Genomic DNA, 18,846 nt, shown 5'->3' with positions numbered 1-18,846 from the left:
TAATCCTCACACCTCAGCCTCCCGAGGAGCTGGGACCACAGGTGTGAGCCACAGCGCCCGGGTAACTTTTGTGCTTTTTTTAAGAGATGGGGTTTCACCGTATTGTCCAGGCTAATCTTGAACACCTGAGCTCAAAGCGATCCACCCAGCTTAGCCTCTCGAAGTGCTGGGATTATGGGCCTGAGCCATCGCACCTGACCTAAGAATTTTTTTTATCAGCCGAGCACAGTGGCTTACGCCTGTAATCCCAGCATTTGGGAGGCAGAGGTGGGCAAATCACCTGAGGTCAGGAGTTCGAGATCAACCTGGGCAACACGGTGAAACCCTGTCTCTACTAAAAAATACAAAATTAGCCGGGCGTGATGGCACATGCCTGTAATCCCAGCTACTTGGGAGGCCGAGGCAAGAGAATCACTGAGATCATGTCATTGCACTCCAGTCTGGGCAACAAGAGTAAATCTACATCTCACCAAAAATAAATAAATAAATAAATAAATAAAAGAAATAAAATTCCTGGCCGGGCGCGGTGGCTCAAGCCTGTAATCCCAGCACTTTGGGAGGCCGAGACGGGCGGATCACGAGGTCAGGAGATCGAGACCATCCTGGCTAACACGGTGAAACCCCGTCTCTACTAAAAAAAATACAAAAAACTAGCCGGGCGAGGTGGCGGGCGCCTGTAGTTCCAGCTACTCGGGAGGCTGAGGCAGGAGAATGGTGTAAACCCGGGAGGCAGAGCTTGCAGTGAGCTGAGATCCGGCCACTGTACTCCAGCCTGGGCAACAGAGCGAGACTCCGTCTCAAAAAAAAAAAAAAAAAAAAAGAAATAAAATTCCTTTTATTCCTCTGTGTATGCTGCACCCCTGCTTGTCCATCCTTGGGCTGAATCTGTCCATCCATGCAATCTTTTTGCTCCTCTATATGGCTGTCTATCTGTTTTGTGTCTGCCCCTGACTGTCTCTGCCCCTCTTCTGCCCCTCTCTCTGTCTGTCCTAGGCAGTCCATCTGTCCATTCCTACACCCTGCCCCTTCTGTTCCTCTGTGTACCTCTCTGTCCACTTGGAACCCTCCACCTCATTAATCTCCATATCCCCAACTTCTCTGCTTCCCCCCCAGTCACTCTGCTCCAGCCACCCTGGCCTCTCAGCTGTTCCCCAGATACCCCAGGCTTGATCCCACATCAGGGCCTTTGCACAAGCTGTTCCTACTGCCTGGCTGTTCCCTTCCCCCACATGGTTCCTCTCTCACCTCCTTCAAGTCTTTGCTGAAATGGTGGTACCTTCTCAGTGAGCACCTCCCTGATCACCCCCAGCCCTTCCTCTGCTTTATTTTTCTTCTTAGCATTTAATTCCATCCAGCACTATGTGTGTGCATGTTCTCATGTGTGTGTGTGTGTGTGTGTATATATATATATATATATATAAAAAAATTTTTTTTTTTTTTTTTTTTTTTGGAGACAGGATTTCTCTCCCATTGCCCAGGCTGGAGTACAGTGGTGTGATCTTGGCTCACTGCAACCTCCACCTCCTGGGTTCAAGCTATTCTCCTGCCTCAGCTTCCTGAGTAGCTGGGATTACAGGCACCAGCCACCACGCCTGACTAATTTTTGTATTTGTAGTAGAGATGGGGTTTCACCATGTTGGCCAGGCTGACCTAGAACTTGTGACCTCAGGTGATCCGTACACCTCGGCCTCCCAAAGTGCTGGGATTACAGGCATGAGCCACCGCACCCAGCCTGTATTTTAATTTTATTGATGAGTAATAGAGATGCTGTATATTTGGCTCATGTATCTCCCTTACTGTCTGTCTTCACCCAGTGAAATGCTAGCTGCACGTGGGCCAGGAATTGTGGCTGGACCTTATTCTTGTGCCTGCAGCAGTGCTCAACACATGGCAGTCAGTCAGTTAGTATTTACCGATTTTTTTTTTTTTTGGAGACGGAGTCTCGCTCAGTTGCCCAGGCTAGGGTGCAGTGGCCGGATCTCAGCTCACTGCAAGCTCCACCTCCCGGGTTCACGCCGTTCTCCTGCCTCAGCCTCCCGTGTAGCTGGGACTACAGGCGCCCGCCACCGCGCCCGGCTAAGTTTTGTATTTTTAGTAGAGACGGGGTTTCACCGTGTTAGTCAGGATGGTCTCGATCTCCTGACCTCGTGATCCGCCCATCTCGGCCTCCCAAAGTGCTGGGATTACAGGCGTGAGCCACTGCACCCAGCCAGTATTTACTGATTAATTAATAGTTAGCCAGTGAGGCCCAGAGTGTGGTGTGGGCTTGTAGTCCCAGCCACTTGGGAGACTGAGGAGGGAGGATCATTTGGGTCCAGGAGTTTGAGACTCCAGAGAGCTATGATCACACCACTGCACTCCAGCCTGGGCAACAGAGCAAGACCTCATTTCAATCAATCAATTAAAAAAAAAAAAAAAAGGGCCAGGCACGGTGGCTTATGCCTGTAATCCAAGCACTTTGGGAGGCCGAGGCAGGTGGATTACCTGAGGTCAGGAGTTCAACGGCAGCCTGACCAGCATGGTAAAACCCTGTCTCTGCTAAAAATACAAAAATTAGACGGGTGTGGTGGTGCATGCCGGTAATCCCAGTTACTTGGGAGGCTGAGGTGGGAGAATTGCTGGAACCAGGGAGGTGGAGGCTGCAGTGAGCCGAGAGATCATGTTAACTGCATTACGGCCTGGGCGACAGAGCAAGACTCCGTCTCAAAAAAAAAAAAAAAAAAAATTGTCCAGTGAATGACAAGATTTGCAGAAAGCCTGACATCGGTCCATACATTCCAGTCCCCTGTGCAAGCCTTATCTGGAGTCTTTGTGCTCTATGGTGTGAATGCATGGAGGGGGATCCTCTCTTCTGACCCCTGATCCCGCCCCTCTCTGCCTCACCCTTCCCCACCAGCCCGGTGTACGAGAAGTACTGCGCAGACCACTTTGCGGACGGCCGCTGCGACCAGGGCTGCAACACGGAGGAGTGCGGCTGGGATGGGCTGGACTGCGCCAGCGAGGTGCCGGCCCTGCTGGCCCGCGGCGTGCTGGTGCTCACAGTGCTGCTGCCGCCGGAGGAGCTACTGCGTTCCAGCGCCGACTTTCTGCAGCGACTCAGCGCCATCCTGCGCACCTCGCTGCGCTTCCGCCTGGACGCGCACGGCCAGGCCATGGTCTTCCCTTACCACCGGCCCAGTCCTGGCTCCGAACCCCGGGCCCGTCGGGAGCTGGCCCCAGAGGTGATCGGGTGAGTGATCCCACCTGGAAGAGCCGCCGTGGCTGGGGAGAGGAGAGATGCGGTTGATCCAGGTCTTGTGTGTTTCATTTCACTTAATGCCTTTACCACCAGATGTCAGGAGCACCGCCTCCTGGCTGTGACGAGCAAAAAATGCCTCCAGATGGAGCTAGTGCTTCTGGGGTAGAATTGCCCAGGTCTCGCGCTGACTCCTGGGGAGGCAGGTTGCTAAATGGCTGAGCAGAGTGGTTAAAGACATGTGTAGGGTTTTTCTCTTCTTCTTCTTCTTCTTCTTTTTTTTTTTGTTTTGAGACAGAGTCTCTCGCTGTCGCCCAGGCTGCCCGGCTCACTGCAACCTCCGCCTCCCGCGTCCAAGCAATTCTCTGCCTCAGCCTCCAGAGTAACTGGGATTACTGGCACCCGCCACCACGCCGGGCTAATTTTCTTCTTCTTAAAGACATGGAAGATAAAGCCGGGCACAATGATGTATTTCTGTAGTCCCAGCTACTTGGAGGATCGCTTGAGCCCAGGAATTCAAATCTAGCCTGGGCAACATAGCAAGACACCCATCTCTTTTTTTTTTTTTTTTTTTTGAGACATAGTGTCGCTCTGTCGCTGGGGCTGGAGTGCAGTGGCGTGATCTCAGCTCACTGCAAGCTCCGCCTCCCGGGTTCACGCCATTCTCCTGCCTCAGCCTCCCCAGTAGCTGGGACTACAGGCCCCCGCCACCACGCCCGGCTAGTTTTTTTTTGTATTTTTAGTAAGACGGGGTTTCACCGTGTTAGCCAGGATGGTCTCGATCTCCTGACCTCGCAATTCTCCCACCTCGGCCTCGGGACCAGCCTGACCAACATGGAGAAACTCTGTGTATACTAAAAATACAAAATTCCTGGGGCGTGGTGGCGCATGCCTGTAATCCCAGCTACGCAAGAGACTGAGGCAGGAGAATTGCCTGAACCTGGGAGGCAGAGGTTGTGGTGAGCCGAGATCGCGTTATTGCACTCCAGCCTGGGCAAGAAGAGTGAAACTCTATCTCAAAAAACAAAAAACACACAAACTAACAAACAAACAACAATGCCCTGGCCAACACGGTGAAACCCCATCTCTACTAAAAATACAAAAATTAGCTGGGCATGGTAGCACCTGCCTGTAATTCCAGCTACTCGGGAGGCTGAGGCAGAGAATCACTTGAACCAGGGAGTCGGAGGTTGCAGTGAGCTGAGATTGCGCCACTGCACTCCAGCCTGGCGACAGAGGGAGACTTCATCTCAAAAACAAAAAACAAAAAACAAACAATGTCCATTAGCTGGGCGTAGTGGCCCAGGCCTGTAAACCCAGCACTTTGGGGAGGCTGAGGTGGGAGGATTGCTTGAGCCTAGGAGTTCAAGACTAGCCTGGGCAACATAGTGAGATCCAGTCTGTATCCCCCACGCCCCACACCAAAAAAAAAAAAAAAAAAAAAAAAAATTAACCAGGTATGGTGGCACATGCCTGTGATCCCAGCTCTTTGGGAGAATGAGGTGGAAAGATTGCTTGAGGCCGGGAGATCAAGGCTACAGTGAGCTGTGATTTCACCACTGTGCTCCAATCTGGGCGACAGAGTGAGGCTGTCTCAAAAAACAAAACAAAACAGAACAAACGAACAAAAAAAAAACAGGCTGGGCATGGCAGCTCGCACCTGTAATCCCAGCAGTTTGGGAGGCCAAGGCAGGAGGATCACCTGAGGTCAGGAGTTCAACACCAGCCTTGCCAACATGGTAAAACCCCATCTCTTCTAAAAATACAAAAAAATTAGCTGGGCGTGGTGGCGCATGCCTGTAATCCCAGCTACTTGGGAGGCTGAGGCAGGGGAATCGCTTGAATCCAGGAGGGGAAGTTGCAGTGAGCCCAGATAGCGCCACTGCACTGCAGCCTGGGTGCAACACCAAAAAACAATATCCACTGGATTCACGGCTCTGGGGGGACTGCTGACCACAGCAAGATACGTTTTGGGGGTGCAGTGGGGTTGGATGCCAGGTGGTTGCAGGTGGGTCATGGAAACCTGTGGGTGAAGAGCCAGGCGCTGGGGAGGGAAGGTGGGACTTGGTGCCAGGGGGTGCATCAGGCAATTCTTGAACCCTCTGGTCCCTCCCTGCTGTCCCCGCAGGTCGGTAGTGATGCTGGAGATTGATAACCGGCTCTGCCTGCAGTCGCCTGAGAATGATCACTGCTTCCCCGATGCCCAGAGCGCTGCTGACTACCTGGGAGCGCTGTCAGCAGTGGAGCGCCTGGACTTCCCGTACCCACTGCGGGACGTGCGGGGTGCGACCCTGGCCTTGGGGAGGGGGTGGCCGGGACCAAGCTGGGGGCAGCCGAAGCCCCGCCCTGATGCCAAAGCCCCGCCCTCGACTGAAGCCCCGCCCCTTGCTTCCTACTCTTAGGGGAGCCGCTGGAGCCTCCAGAACCCAGCGTCCCGCTGCTGCCTCTGCTAGTGGCGGGTGCCGTCTTGTTGCTGGTCATCCTCGTCCTGGGCGTCATGGTGGCCCGGCGCAAGCGCGAGCACAGCACCCTCTGGTTCCCCGAGGGCTTCTCACTGCACAAGGACGTGGCCGCTGGTCACAAGGGCCGGCGGGAACCCGTGGGCCAAGATGCGCTGGGCATGAAGTGAGAACCCTGCTCTCTCCCTGTCCCTGACTACGGGGACCTTGTGAGCCCTGGACCCCGCCTTGACCTGACTCATACCTCTGACCCCACCTCAAATCCTCCTTCCCGGCTGGACACCTCTAGTGTCCCCTCTCACATCCCCTCTTCCCATTGTCTGCCAGGAACATGGCCAAGGGTGAGAGCCTGATGGGGGAGGTGGCCACAGACTGGATGGACACAGAGTGCCCAGAGGCCAAGCGGCTGAAGGTACTGCCCCCTCTTCTGAGCTTTGCCCCCTCTTCTGGCCCCTCCCCTCAGGGTACTGGGTGGGGTCCCCAATGGATGATGGGTGTAATCAGGGGATGCCACCGCTGTCCCCGCCTCCCTAGCTCCAGAGAATAGTCACAGCTTTGCAATGCTGTTTTCTTTTCTTTTTTTTTTTTTTTTTGAGACGGAGTCTCACTCTGTCCCCCTTGCTGGAGTGCAGTGGCCGGATCTCAGCTCACTGCAAGCTCCGCCTCCCGGGTTCAGGCCATTCTCCTGCCTCAGCCTCCCGAGTAGCTGGGACTACAGGCGCCCGCCACCTCGCCCGGCTAGTTTTTTTGTATTTTTTAGTAGAAACGGGGTTTCACTGTGTTAGCCAGGATGGTCTCGATCTCCTGACCTCGTGATCCACCCATCTCGGCCTCCCAAAGTGCTGGGATTACAGGCTTGAGCCACCGCGCCCGGCCTGCAATGCTGTTTTCTTCTTAGTGTGGTTCTGTGACCTCAGAGGGAGGAGGAGATTTGCCACTGGGGCCCCAAGGGTCCCTCTGGGCAGGTGGAAAATCTTTCACTCCGTCCTGCCCCTCCCCAGCCAGGATCCTGGGTCCTGGCCAGCCTGCACTCTTTCTGAAGGTGTCCCCCAATCCCAGAGAGTGAGTCTGCCTTATCTCTGTCAGTTCCTATTTTGTCCAGCATGGGATTAGCCTGGAAGTGCTCTGAGCCAGTTCTTAGCACCATTTCATGCAGTCATGCCCTGGGTTCAGTATGAGTCAGCTGTGGCTGCCATTAAAAAATCCCACAGAGGTGGATCACCTGAGGTCAGGAGTTCGAGACCAGCCTGACCAAAATGGTGAAACCCCATCTCTACTAAAAATACAAAAGATGAGCTGGGCATGGTGGTGGGTGCCTGTAATCCCAGCTACTTGGGAGGCTGAGGCAGGAGAGTCCCTTGAACCCAGCACTCCAGACTGGGCAACAAGAGCAAACTCCGTCTCAAAAAAAAAACAAAAAAACAAAAAAAACTGCAGCATGGGTGACTCAAACAATAGAAATTTGTTTTTTCACGGTTCTGGAGGTTGGAAGTCTAAGCCCAAGGTGCCATCAGGGTTGGTTCCTGATGAGGGCTCTCTTCCTGGCTTGCAGATGGCTGCCTTCTCACTGTAGCCTCACATGGCCTTTCCTCTGTGTACACAGAGGAAAGAGAGAGAGAGAGAGATCTGGTACCCCATCCTCTTCTTGTAAGGATACCTGTCCTATTGGATTAGGGTCCCACATTTATAACCTCATATAACCTTAATTACTCCCTTAAAGGCCCTGTCTCACCAGGCTTGGTGGCTTGCACCTGTAATTTCAGCTACTTGGGAGGCTGAGGCAGAAGGATTGCTTGAGTCCAGGAGTTGGAGGCTGCAGTGAGCTATGATTGCACCACTGCACTCCAGCCTGGGTAACAGAGCAAGACTCTGTCTAAAAAAAAAAAGTCGTATCTCCAAATGCAGGCACATGGAAGTTTTATATATGATTTAGGGTTTTAGAGTATGATTTTTATTTTTATTTTTATTTTTTTGAGACCAGGTCTCACTCCGTTGCTGAGGCTGGAGTGCAGTGGCGTGATCTTGGCTCGCTGCAGCCTCCACCTTCCAGATTCAAGCGATTCTCCTGCCTCAGCCTCCCAAGTAGCTGGGATTATAGGCATGTTCTACCATGCCCGGCTAATTTTAGTATTTTTAGTAGAGACGGGGTTTCACCATGTTGGCCAGGTTGGTCTCAAACTCCTGACCTCAAGTGATCTGCCCGCCTCGGCCTCCCAAAGTGTTGGGATTACAGACGTGAACCACCATGCCTGGCCAGTGTATGATTTTTAGAAGGGGCACAATTCAGTCCATACAGACCCTTGCTAGCATTACTGAGGCACCCACTGAATATCTCTAATGCACATGAAACATCTTATTTCATCTCTTTGAGGACCCTATAAAGTAGCTATTGACATATACTTCAATTTACAAACTCCCTTCTTCTGTCCATATTTTAATGTTGTGAAATGGAGGCATCTATTACAGTGGACAGATAAAAACATTTGCTCAACCCAGACTTTTCTCTCTTTCTCTCTTTCTTTCTTTCTTTTCGTTCTTTTTTTCTTTCTTTTCTTTCTTTCAGACGGAGTCGTGCTCTGTCGCTCTGGCTGGAGTGCAGTGGCGCGATCTCGGCTCACTGCAAGTTCCGCCTCCCGGGTTCATGCCGTCCTCCTGCCTCAGCCTCCCGAGTAGCTGGGACTACAGGCACCTGCCACCACACCCGGCTAATTTTTTTGTGTGTTTTTAGTAGAGACGGGGTTTCACCGTATTAGCCAGGATAGTCTCAATCTCCTGACCTTGTGATCCGCCCGCCTCGGCCTCCCAAAGTGCTGAGATTAAAGGCGTGAGCCACCGCGCCCAGCCCAGACTTTTCTTTCTGCTTTCCCATCCCAAAGCAGGTATCAGAGGTATTAAAAGGGTGGCCCAATGTAATTGTGGTGATATCTTAGCATGGTGGAATGACTGCGTCATCCTGATTTTGCCAATGAGAAGCTCAGAGCTTTAATGTGATTTGCCCAGAGACTTCCATCTACTAAGGGGCGGGGTTGGAACTTGAACCTGGATCAGATACTATCCCAAGCTGCTTATACTGTGTGCTTATAGTGCCGGCTACTCGGGCAGCTGAGGTGGGAGGATCATTTGAGACCGGGAAGTTGAGGCTGCAGTGAGGTATGATTGCACCACTGCACTCCAGCCTGAGTGACACAGTGAGACTCAGTCTCTAAAAATATATATACGTAAATAACTAAAGCCATTTATTACTTAAAAAGACAAAAAAAAAAAAAAAAAGAAAGAAATCTTGTGTCTTCCTTTTATTAGCATCCTGGGCTGTGGCACACATTGATTTCCTGTTAATCCCAGCACTTTGGGAGGCCGAGAGGGGCGGATCACTTGAGGTCAGGAGTTCGAGACCAGTCTGGCCAACATGGTGAAACCCCGTCTCTACTAAAAATACAAAAAATTAGCCAGACACGGTGGCATGTGCCTGTAATCCCAGCTACTCCGGAGGCTGAGGCAGGAGAATCACTTGAACCCGGGAGGCGGAGGTTGCAGTGAGCCGAGATCATGCCACTGCACTCCAGCCTGGGCGACAGAGCGAGACTCTGCCTCAAAAACAAACAAACAAACAAAAAACCAAGCAGATGGTAATGATTTCCCAGGGCTCTGTGTGTATCTCCTAAAGAGACACCTGTAGGAATGCTCAGCCCCATCCCTAGCAGCGGCTCTCCCCAGAGCCAAAGGGTGAAATCTGAGATTCCGGGTGCCTGCCCCTCCAGGTAGAGGAGCTGGGCATGGGAGCTGAGGAGGCTGTGGATTGCCGTCAGTGGACTCAACACCATCTGGTTGCTGCTGACATCCGCGTGGCACCAGCCATGGCGCTGACACCACCACAGGGCGACGCAGATGCTGATGGCATGGATGTCAATGTGCGTGGCCCAGGTCAGTGACAGTGCCCCTCCCAAAGGGATGCCCCTCACCCATCCTACCTGGAAGAGGTTATTTCTGAGTCTGTGTTTTGGGAAGAACTGGTGGAGTCTGTAAGCTTCTGTGAAGGGTGTGTGTTCAGCAACACTCTTGGTTGGAAGTGACAAAGGTCCAACTCAAGCTAGCTTAAGTAAAACAAGGGATTTATTGACTCATGTAACTAAAAGTGGCACATTTGGATCCAGGACTCATTTTTCCCCTCTCTACCCTTTGACTCCAATCTTATGAAATCTTCCTAATGTGCCAGCAGAAGTCTCAGGATGCATTCTGATTGGACAGACTAGGGTCACATGCTCATCCTTGAGCCAATCAGTATGACCAGGGGGCTGGAATATGCAAATTGACCAAGCCTGATTCCCTTACCTGCCCTTGAGCGGGCGAGGGTAGGAGGGGCAGCGGGGAGGTGTGTCTCTACCCAGGACTTGAGAATGGAGAACTGGATGCAAGTGGCTCCCTAAGAAAAACGAGGACAAGTGCTTGTGTACAGTGTGTGCAGTGTAGCAGTCTATGTTGTTTGATCCTCTCAGATCCATCTTTGCTATGTTTCAGGGCATTCCTGCCTTAGCTTCATTTTGCTTTTGCTCCAAATGGCCTGTACTTGTGGCTCTCTTTTGAAGTCCCTCTGGCTACTGGGGCCTGAAGTGCCTGGGATTTTATGTCCCTGGGGGCAGCTCTTTTTTTTTTTTCCTTTTAAAATACTGAAATGAATTGGCAGAAAGGGGCAGCTCCTAACTAGTGGATGCATGGTATGAGGGGGATAGTTTCTTTACCTTGAACTGGATTAGAACTCTGGAGTACAATGCATGTTCCAGAGTCCCTGTGCAGGATCAGGGTGGAATAACCCTTTGGGAATTTACTGGAGGTTGCACACTTGCTTGACTCCCAGAGTCCCTTGTCCTGTGTTCCGCACCCTAGGAGTCATTCTGTGATAAATCACATGCCCACGAATCCTCATCCTGGGTGTGGGTGTGCAGACAGGAGGATCTGCCAATCCACATTCTTCCATGTGTCCTATTAGCTCCTAATGGGGTGCCCTTGATAACATTTCCTGGAAAAGTCCCTGTGTTTACCTTCCTGCCGACACACTCCTGTCCCCGCAGATGGCTTCACCCCACTAATGCTGGCTTCCTTCTGTGGGGGGGCCCTGGAGCCGATGCCAACTGAAGAGGATGAGGCAGATGACACATCAGCTAGCATCATCTCCGACCTAATCTGCCAGGGGGCTCAGCTTGGGGCACGGACTGACCGTACTGGCGAGACTGCTTTGCACCTGGCTGCCCGTTATGCCCGTGCTGACGCGGCCAAGCGGCTGCTGGATGCTGGGGCAGACACCAATGCCCAGGACCACTCAGGCCGCACTCCCCTGCACACAGCTGTCACAGCCGATGCCCAGGGTGTCTTCCAGGTGAGACAGGCACACCCTCTGGACTTCGGAGCTGGGGCAGGCTTTAGACTTACCTGGATTTGAGCCCCAGTTCTGCCTTTCAGAGCTCATTTTTTCTCATTTGGAAAATGGGGATATATGGGAGTACAGTAGCTGTCAAGCAGCTGCTCTCTGAACTTCACCAATTTCAGGGGTTGGGGTGTGGGGGTTGGAGACTTCATGGGACTTAGGAGTGTTCTTGATTCCTCTGTTCCTGCCATGACTCCTCCTGCTGCATCCACTCTGTCCTAGATTCTCATCCGAAACCGCTCTACAGACTTGGATGCCCGCATGGCGGATGGCTCAACGGCACTGATCCTGGCGGCCCGCCTGGCAGTAGAGGGCATGGTGGAAGAGCTTATCGCCAGCCATGCCGACGTCAATGCTGTGGATGAGCTTGGTAGGTTGGCAGAGGAATCAAGTCTAGGCTGGGTTAGTGTCACCTGGGCCCCGAGGGTCATGTTGGTGCAAACTCATACCCATGTTGAGACCCAATCACTGAAGCTGATGCACACATAACCAGGCTTCATGAAGCCTGCAGGGTCATGCAGGGTCACCACTAGTCCTTAGGGTGCCTCAGGGATTAGGAAAAGGTGCCTTTCCCCTGGACACTTCATTTTCACCTGCTTTGTTAGACAGACACACTCTACTTCCACCTGCTGGAAGTTATTATAATAAACCTGCACATCTGGCCATGTGTGGTGGCTCATGCCTGTGATCCCAACACTGGGAGGCAGAGGCAGGAGGATGGCTTGAGGCCAGGAGTTTGAGACCAGACTGGGCAACACAGTGGGTTCTACAAAAATTTTTTAAAAGATTAGCCACGTGCGGTGGTGCATACCTGTGGCCCTAACTACTCGGAACACTGAGGTGGGAAGGTCATTTGAGCCCAGGAGGTTGAGGCTGTGAGCCATGATTGTGCCACTGTACTCCAGCCTGGGGGACAAACTCTGTCTAAAAAAAAAAAAAAAAAGTCTCCAGACATTGCCAAATGCCCTGGGGGCCGGGGTCGGGGAGTTTCTCCTGGTTGAGAACCATGGCTTCAGGGCAGGACTGGCCAATAGGACTTTCTGTGATGATGGAATTATTCTCTGCACTGTCCAATATGGTAGCCACTGGCCACATGTGGTGACTTGAAATGTTGCCGGGGCAAATGAAGAACTAAATGTTTTAGTTCATTTAATTCTTTTTCTCCTTGTGTTGCTTTTTTTTTTTTTTTTTTCCTGAGACAGAGTCTCGCTTTTATTGCCTAGGCTGGAGTGCAATGGTGTGATCTTGGCTCACGGCTACCTCCACTACCCGGGTTCCAGTGATTCTCCTGTCTCAGCCTCCCAAGTGTCTGGGACTAGAGGCGCCCGCCACCATGCCTGGCTATTTTTTTTGTATTTTTAGTAGAGACAGGGTTTCGCAATGTTGGCCAGGCTGGCCTCGAACTCCTGACCTCAGGTGATCCGCCTGCCTTGGCCTTCCAAAGTGCTGGGGTTACAGGCATGAGCCACTGTGCCCAGCCTTTAAAAAAAAAACAAAAACCAGCCGGGCGCGGTGGCTCAAGCCTGTAATCCCAGCACTTTGGGAGGCCGAGACGGGCAGATCACCAGGTCAGGAGATCGAGACCATCCTGGCTAACCTGGTGAAACCCCGTCTCTACTAAAAAATACAAAAAACTAGCCAGGCGAGGTGGCGGGCGCCTGTAGTCCCAGCTACTCGGGAGGCTGAGGCAGGAGAATGGTGTAAACCCAGGAGGCGGAGCTTGCAGTGAGCTGAGATCTGGCCACTGCACTCCAGCCTGGGCAACAGAGCGAGACTCCGTCTCAAAAAAAACAAAAACAAAAAACAAAAAACAGCTTTACTGAGATATGATTCACATGCCATACAATTCACCCACTTAAAGTGTACAATTCAATGGCTCTTAGTATAATCAGAGTCGTACAACTATTACTACAATCAATTTTAGAACATTTCATCACCTGAAAAAGAAATTCTCACCACTTGGCCATCATCTTCCAAGCCCCTCATCTGTCCAACCCTGTGCAACCAGTGATTTGCTTTTTGTCTCCATGGATTTGCCTGTTCTGGACATTTCATATAAATGTAATCATATGATATGTGGTCATTTTTGTCTGCCTTTTTTTCAGTTAGCATTATGTTCTCAAGGTTCACCCATGTTGAAGCATAGTTCAGCTGAATAATACTCCATTGTATTGATGGACCTTTTTTTTTTTTTTTTTTAATTTTTAGAGATAGGGTATCCCTCTGTCACTCAGGCTGGAGTTCAGTGGTGTGATTATGGCTCACTGCAGCCTCAAACTCCCAGGCTCAAGTGATCCTCCCATCCCACCCTCCTGAGTAGCTGGTATTACAGGTGTGTGCCAGCACACCTGGGTAATTCTCAAACTTTTTGTGGAGATGGGGTCTTACTTTGTTGCCCAGGCTGATCTCAAACTCCTGGCCTTAAGCAATGCTCCCACCTTGGCCTCCCAAAGTGTTGTGATTACAGGCGTGAGCCACTGTGCCTGGCCAGAAGTTTCCATTTTGATCATGTCCAATTTATCTATTTTGTAGTTGTTATTGTTATTTGTGGTTTTGGTGTCACATCTAAGAATCTTGGCCTAATTCAAGGTCATGAAGATTTACTCTTTATGTTTTCTTCTAGATGTTTAGTTATATAGTTGGAGCTCTTATATTTAGGTTTCTGATCCATTTTGAGTGAATTTTTGTATAAAGTGTGAGGTAGGGGTCCAACTTCATTCTTTGGATGTGAATATTCAGTTGTTCCGGCACCATTAGTTGAGAAGACCCTTCTTTCCCCATCGAATGGTCCTGGCACCTATTTTATTAGATTTAAATCTAAAGAACCACATGTAGGTTGGGCACAGTGGCTCATGCCTGTAATCCCAGCACTTTGGGAGGCCAAGGCTGGTGGATCACTTGAGGTTAGGAGTTTGAGACCAGTTTGGGCTCAAATATGGTTCCACATAGTGGAACTCTATCTCTATCAAAAATACAAAAAAATAGCTGGGCATAGTGGTACATGCCTGTAGTAGGGAGGCCGAGGAGGGAAAATTGCTTGAGCCCAGAAGGTGGAGGTTGCAGTGAACTAAGATTGTGCCAATGGACTCCAGCCTGGGTGACAGAACAAGACACTGCTTCAAAAATAAATAAATGGATAAATAAGAACCATATGTGACTGGCTACTGTATTGGACATCACAACCCTAGGTTCAACTGAAGGAGGTCCACACAGCACCCCCTGTGTATAGACAGTCATACACGTGCGCGCACGCCCGCGCGCACACACACACACACACACACACAGAGTACTTCCCCATTGCACAGAAAGAGTCATTTTGCAGATTTGCACATACATGGATCCAGACACAAGTACTTGGATATTCATGGCAAGCCTGCCTCCTCTACCCCTAGGCCACATTCTAGACAATTTCTGCTTTCCTGACATGGGGGCCCCAGGAGAGGAGCCTGGTCCTGACCTCTCTCCCCTTCATCCTCCAGGGAAATCAGCCTTACACTGGGCTGCAGCTGTGAACAACGTGGAAGCTACTTTGGCCCTGCTCAAAAATGGAGCCAATAAGGACATGCAGGATAGCAAGGTGAGCCCCAGCCCTTGGTCCACCGGGGGTCAGCACTGGCACAGCGCCACTGCACTGCAGCCTGGGCATCAGAGTGAGACTCTGTCTCAAAAAACAAAATAAAACAAAACAAAACCCCAAACATTGCATTAAAATATAATTTACTTTGGTAACTAAAGTTTTTGGTGGCCCCTTAAATTTTGTGCCTAATGGCTGGGTGTGGTGGTTCACGCCTATAATCCCAGCACTTTGGGAGGTCGAGATGGGTGGAATACTTGAGGTCAGGAGTTCGAGACAGCCTGGCCAACGTAGTAAACCCCTGTCTCTACTAAAAATACAAAAATTAGCTGGGTGTGGTGGTGCACACCTGTAATCCCGGCTGCTCAGGAGGCTGACGGAGGAGAATCGCTTGAACCCGGAAGGCTGAGGTTGCAGTGAACCGAGATGGCGCCACTGCCCTCCAGCCTGGGCGACACAGCGAGACTCTGTCAAAAAAAAAAAAAAAAAAAAGGTTATGCCTAAGGTGAGTACCTCGCTTAACTCACCCAGTCCTGGCCTTGACCCCTGGCACTTAGTAGGTGATGGATGAATGTGGTTTAGAGGAAAGAACTTTGTCCAGGCTCCCCCAGCGCAGCCGGGATTTAACCCAGCCAGGTCTGTCAAGCTCCAGTGTGCAAACTCATAGCTCTCGGGCTCCCCCAAGAGGCTGGAAGACTTTGCTACTCTTAACCGGGGTTTTGCTGACCTCTGTGGGTTCTGGCCCCCCAGGAAGAGACCCCTCTGTTCCTGGCCGCCCGCGAGGGCAGCTACGAGGCTGCCAAGCTGCTGTTGGACCACTTTGCCAACCGTGAGATCACCGACCACTTGGACAGGCTGCCGCGGGATGTAGCCCAGGAGAGACTGCACCAGGACATCGTGCGCTTGCTGGATCAACCTAGTGGGCCCCGCAGCCCCCCTGGTACCCACGGCCTGGGGCCTCTGCTCTGTCCTCCAGGGGCCTTCCTCCCCGGCCTCAAAGCGACACAGTCGGGGTCCAAGAAGAGCAGGAGGCCCCCTGGGAAGGCGGGGCTGGGGCCGCAGGGGCCCCGGGGGCGGGGCAAGAAGCTGACGCTGGCCTGCCCGGGCCCCCTGGCTGACAGCTCGGTCACACTGTCGCCCGTGGACTCGCTGGACTCCCCGCGGCCTTTCGGTGGGCCCCCTGCTTCCCCTGGTGGCTTCCCCCTTGAGGGGCCCTATGCAGCTGCCACTGCCACTGCAGTGTCTCTGGCACAGCTTGGTGGCCCAGGCCGGGCGGGTCTAGGTCGCCAGCCCCCTGGAGGATGTGTACTCAGCCTGGGCCTGCTGAACCCTGTGGCTGTCCCCCTCGACTGGGCCCGGCTGCCCCCACCTGCCCCGCCAGGCCCCTCATTCCTGCTGCCACTGGCTCCGGGACCCCAGCTGCTCAACCCAGGGACCCCCGTCTCCCCACAGGAGCGGCCCCCGCCTTACCTGGCAGTCCCAGGACATGGCGAGGAGTACCCGGCGGCTGGGGCACACAGCAGCCCCCCAAAGGCCCGCTTCCTGCGGGTTCCCAGTGAGCACCCTTACCTGACCCCATCCCCTGAATCCCCTGAGCACTGGGCCAGCCCCTCACCACCCTCCCTCTCAGACTGGTCCGAATCCACGCCCAGCCCAGCCACTGCCACCGGGGCCATGGCCACCGCCACTGGGGCACTGCCTGCCCAGCCACTTCCCTTGTCTGTTCCCAGCTCCCTTGCTCAGGCCCAGACCCAGCTGGGGCCCCAGCCGGAAGTCACTCCCAAGAGGCAAGTGTTGGCCTGAGATGCTCGTCAGTTCTTAGATCTTGGGGGTGCTAAAGAGACCCCTGTCCTGCCTCCTTTCTTTCTCTGTCTCTTCCTTCCTTTTAGTCTTTTTCATCTTCTTCTCTCTTCACCAGCCCTCCTGCATCCTTGCCTTGCAGTGTGACCAAGATAGGTCATCAGCCCAGGGCTTCAGTCTTCCTTTATTTATAATGGGTAGGGGCTACCACCCGCCCTCTCAGTCTTGTGAAGAGTCTGGGATCTCCTTCCTCCCCACTTCTCTCTTCCTTCATTCTTTTCTCTCTCCTTCTGGCCTCTCATTTCCTTACATTCTGACATGAATGAATTATTATTATTTTTCTTTTTCTTTTTTTTTTTACATTTTGTATAGAAACAAATTCATTTAAACAAACTTATTATTATTATTTTTTACAAAATATATATATGGAGATGCTCCCTCCCCCTGGGAACCCCCCAGTGCCCCCGTGGGGCTGAGTCTGTGGGCCCATTTCGGCCAAGCTGGATTCTGTGTACCTAGTATACAGGCATGACTGGGATCCATGTACCGAGTACACGACCCAGGTATGTACCAAGGAGGCACCCTTGGGCACACCCACTGGGGCCAGGGGTTGGGGGAGAGTTGGGAGCCTCCTCCCCACCCCACCTCCCTCACTTCACTGCATTCCAGATGGGACGTGTTCCATAGCCTTGCTGGGGAAGGGCCCACTGCCAACTCCCTCTGCCCCAGCCCCACCCTTGGCCACCTCCCTTTGGGAACTAGGGGGCTGCTGGTGGGAAATGGGAGCCAGGGGAGATGTGTGCATTCCTTTGTCTCCCTGTAAATGTGGGACTACAAGAAGAGGAGGAGCTGCCTGAGTGGTACTTCCTCTTCCTGGTAATCCCCTGGCCCAGCCTCATGGCAGAATATAAGTATTTTTAGGCTATTTTTGTAATATGGCTTCTGGTCACGATCCCTGTGTAGCTGAATTCCCAAACCCTGCATTGTACAGCCCCCACTCCCCTCACCACCTAATAAAGGAATAGTTAACACTCAGTGTTGTTGGTCTGTGTCTAGGTAAGGTGGGGAGTGGTGGCAGTGGGACTTCTATCTCCCCCCCCCAGCGCTAACTTGAGCTCCCATCTTGGGGTAAATACATTTGACTTGCCAGTCTACTTATGCTTCCTCTTTTGGCAGATGACTACCGACTGGATCAGTGGTGGTCACCTGACTTAAGTTGAGCCAATCAGATTCTTTTGCTCAAGAACCTTCTTTAATGGAGAGGCTAAGAAACTGGTCAGTTGGTGGAGCTCTTAAGGTCACAATTAGATTTAGAAATATCAGTGGCCAATTTGAGGTGGTGGGCAAACAGATGAGCAAAGAGGGCAGAAGAATGAAGCTAATATTCAGGGAGAATCAGAAATGAGAGCTCAAATGACCGTTTGAGGGCTGGGGGGTTTCTCTCAGCTCCCAATGCAGTATCAATTCCAGTTAAATGAGTGTTCATTCCATTGAGATCAACAGGTATTTGTTAATTGCTTTCTAAGTGTCTGATGATGGTTCTACATGAATTTCACTTTTACTTCATGCTCCTTTGGGTTTTGGAGATAACCTTGGACCCATGTAATAAATACTTCTTTACTTGTGCCGGCTTCGGTGGGTTTCTGTTTCTCACAACCAATCATGCTCCAAGACAAGGTTCGGTTTACACTGGTGTCTTCAGGAAAGGAGGATAGGATTTAGTGTTCGTTGATTCTGTCAGTTGGAGTGCTCCTGGTTGCAAATGACACAAAAGCCTCCTGGCTTAAACAAGAAAGGGGTTTATTAGCTCATATAAATTAAAAGGACCAACTTCAGGGAAGATTTGATCTAGTGGTTCAAATGTAGTCAACAATGGCTCAGTTTCTCTTCATCTCTACAACTTTCTCTGGGCATCAGTTTCATCTACATCCTCCACATGGCACCCAGTACAACCTCTCTTCCCTACATCACACAGCTCCAGCCCTCTCTCTGTGTTATCAAAATAGGTGCCATATTGCTCTTTCCAGGGGAGAGAGAAACTTCTAGTATTTTACTTTTATTTACTTTCTTCCTGTTTTTTTGAGATAGAGTCTTGTTCTTATCACCCAGGCTGGAGTGCAATGGCACAATCTCGGCTCACTGCAACCCCCGCCTCCTGGGTTCAAGCAATTCTCCTGCCTCAGCCTCCTGAGTAGCTGGGATTACAGGTGCCCGCTTCCATGTCTGGCTAATGTTTGTATTTTTAGTAGAGACAGGATTTCACCATGTTGGCCAGGCTGGTCTCACACTCCTGACCTCAGATGATCCGTCCACCTTGGCCTCCCAAAGTGCTGAGATTACAGGCATGAGTCACTGCACT

The 18,846-nt window shown here is 51.7% G+C and overlaps 1 protein-coding gene across 1 annotated transcript in view; it reads left to right on the top strand.

Moving 5' to 3' along the window:
- The window catches only part of NOTCH3 (notch receptor 3), a 41,775-nt gene extending 24,253 nt beyond the window's left edge, over positions 1–17,522 (top strand). Inside the window, exons 25-33 of the mRNA XM_045379701.2 lie at positions 2,897–3,229; positions 5,364–5,518; positions 5,638–5,860; positions 6,022–6,106; positions 9,453–9,615; positions 10,761–11,065; positions 11,336–11,483; positions 14,593–14,690; positions 15,438–17,522. Coding sequence (XP_045235636.2) covers positions 2,897–3,229; positions 5,364–5,518; positions 5,638–5,860; positions 6,022–6,106; positions 9,453–9,615; positions 10,761–11,065; positions 11,336–11,483; positions 14,593–14,690; positions 15,438–16,490 — 2,563 coding nt within the window. The 3' untranslated portion in view covers positions 16,491–17,522. The remainder of the gene's footprint in view (positions 1–2,896; positions 3,230–5,363; positions 5,519–5,637; positions 5,861–6,021; positions 6,107–9,452; positions 9,616–10,760; positions 11,066–11,335; positions 11,484–14,592; positions 14,691–15,437) is intronic.
- Positions 17,523–18,846: the final 1,324 nt, after the last annotated feature.

This window comes from Macaca fascicularis, chromosome 19 (genome assembly GCF_037993035.2).
Source record: "Macaca fascicularis isolate 582-1 chromosome 19, T2T-MFA8v1.1".
Lineage (NCBI taxonomy): Eukaryota > Metazoa > Chordata > Mammalia > Primates > Cercopithecidae > Macaca > Macaca fascicularis.
Note: the sequence above shows the minus strand (reverse complement) of the source record. Positions and strands in the feature narration are given on the sequence as shown.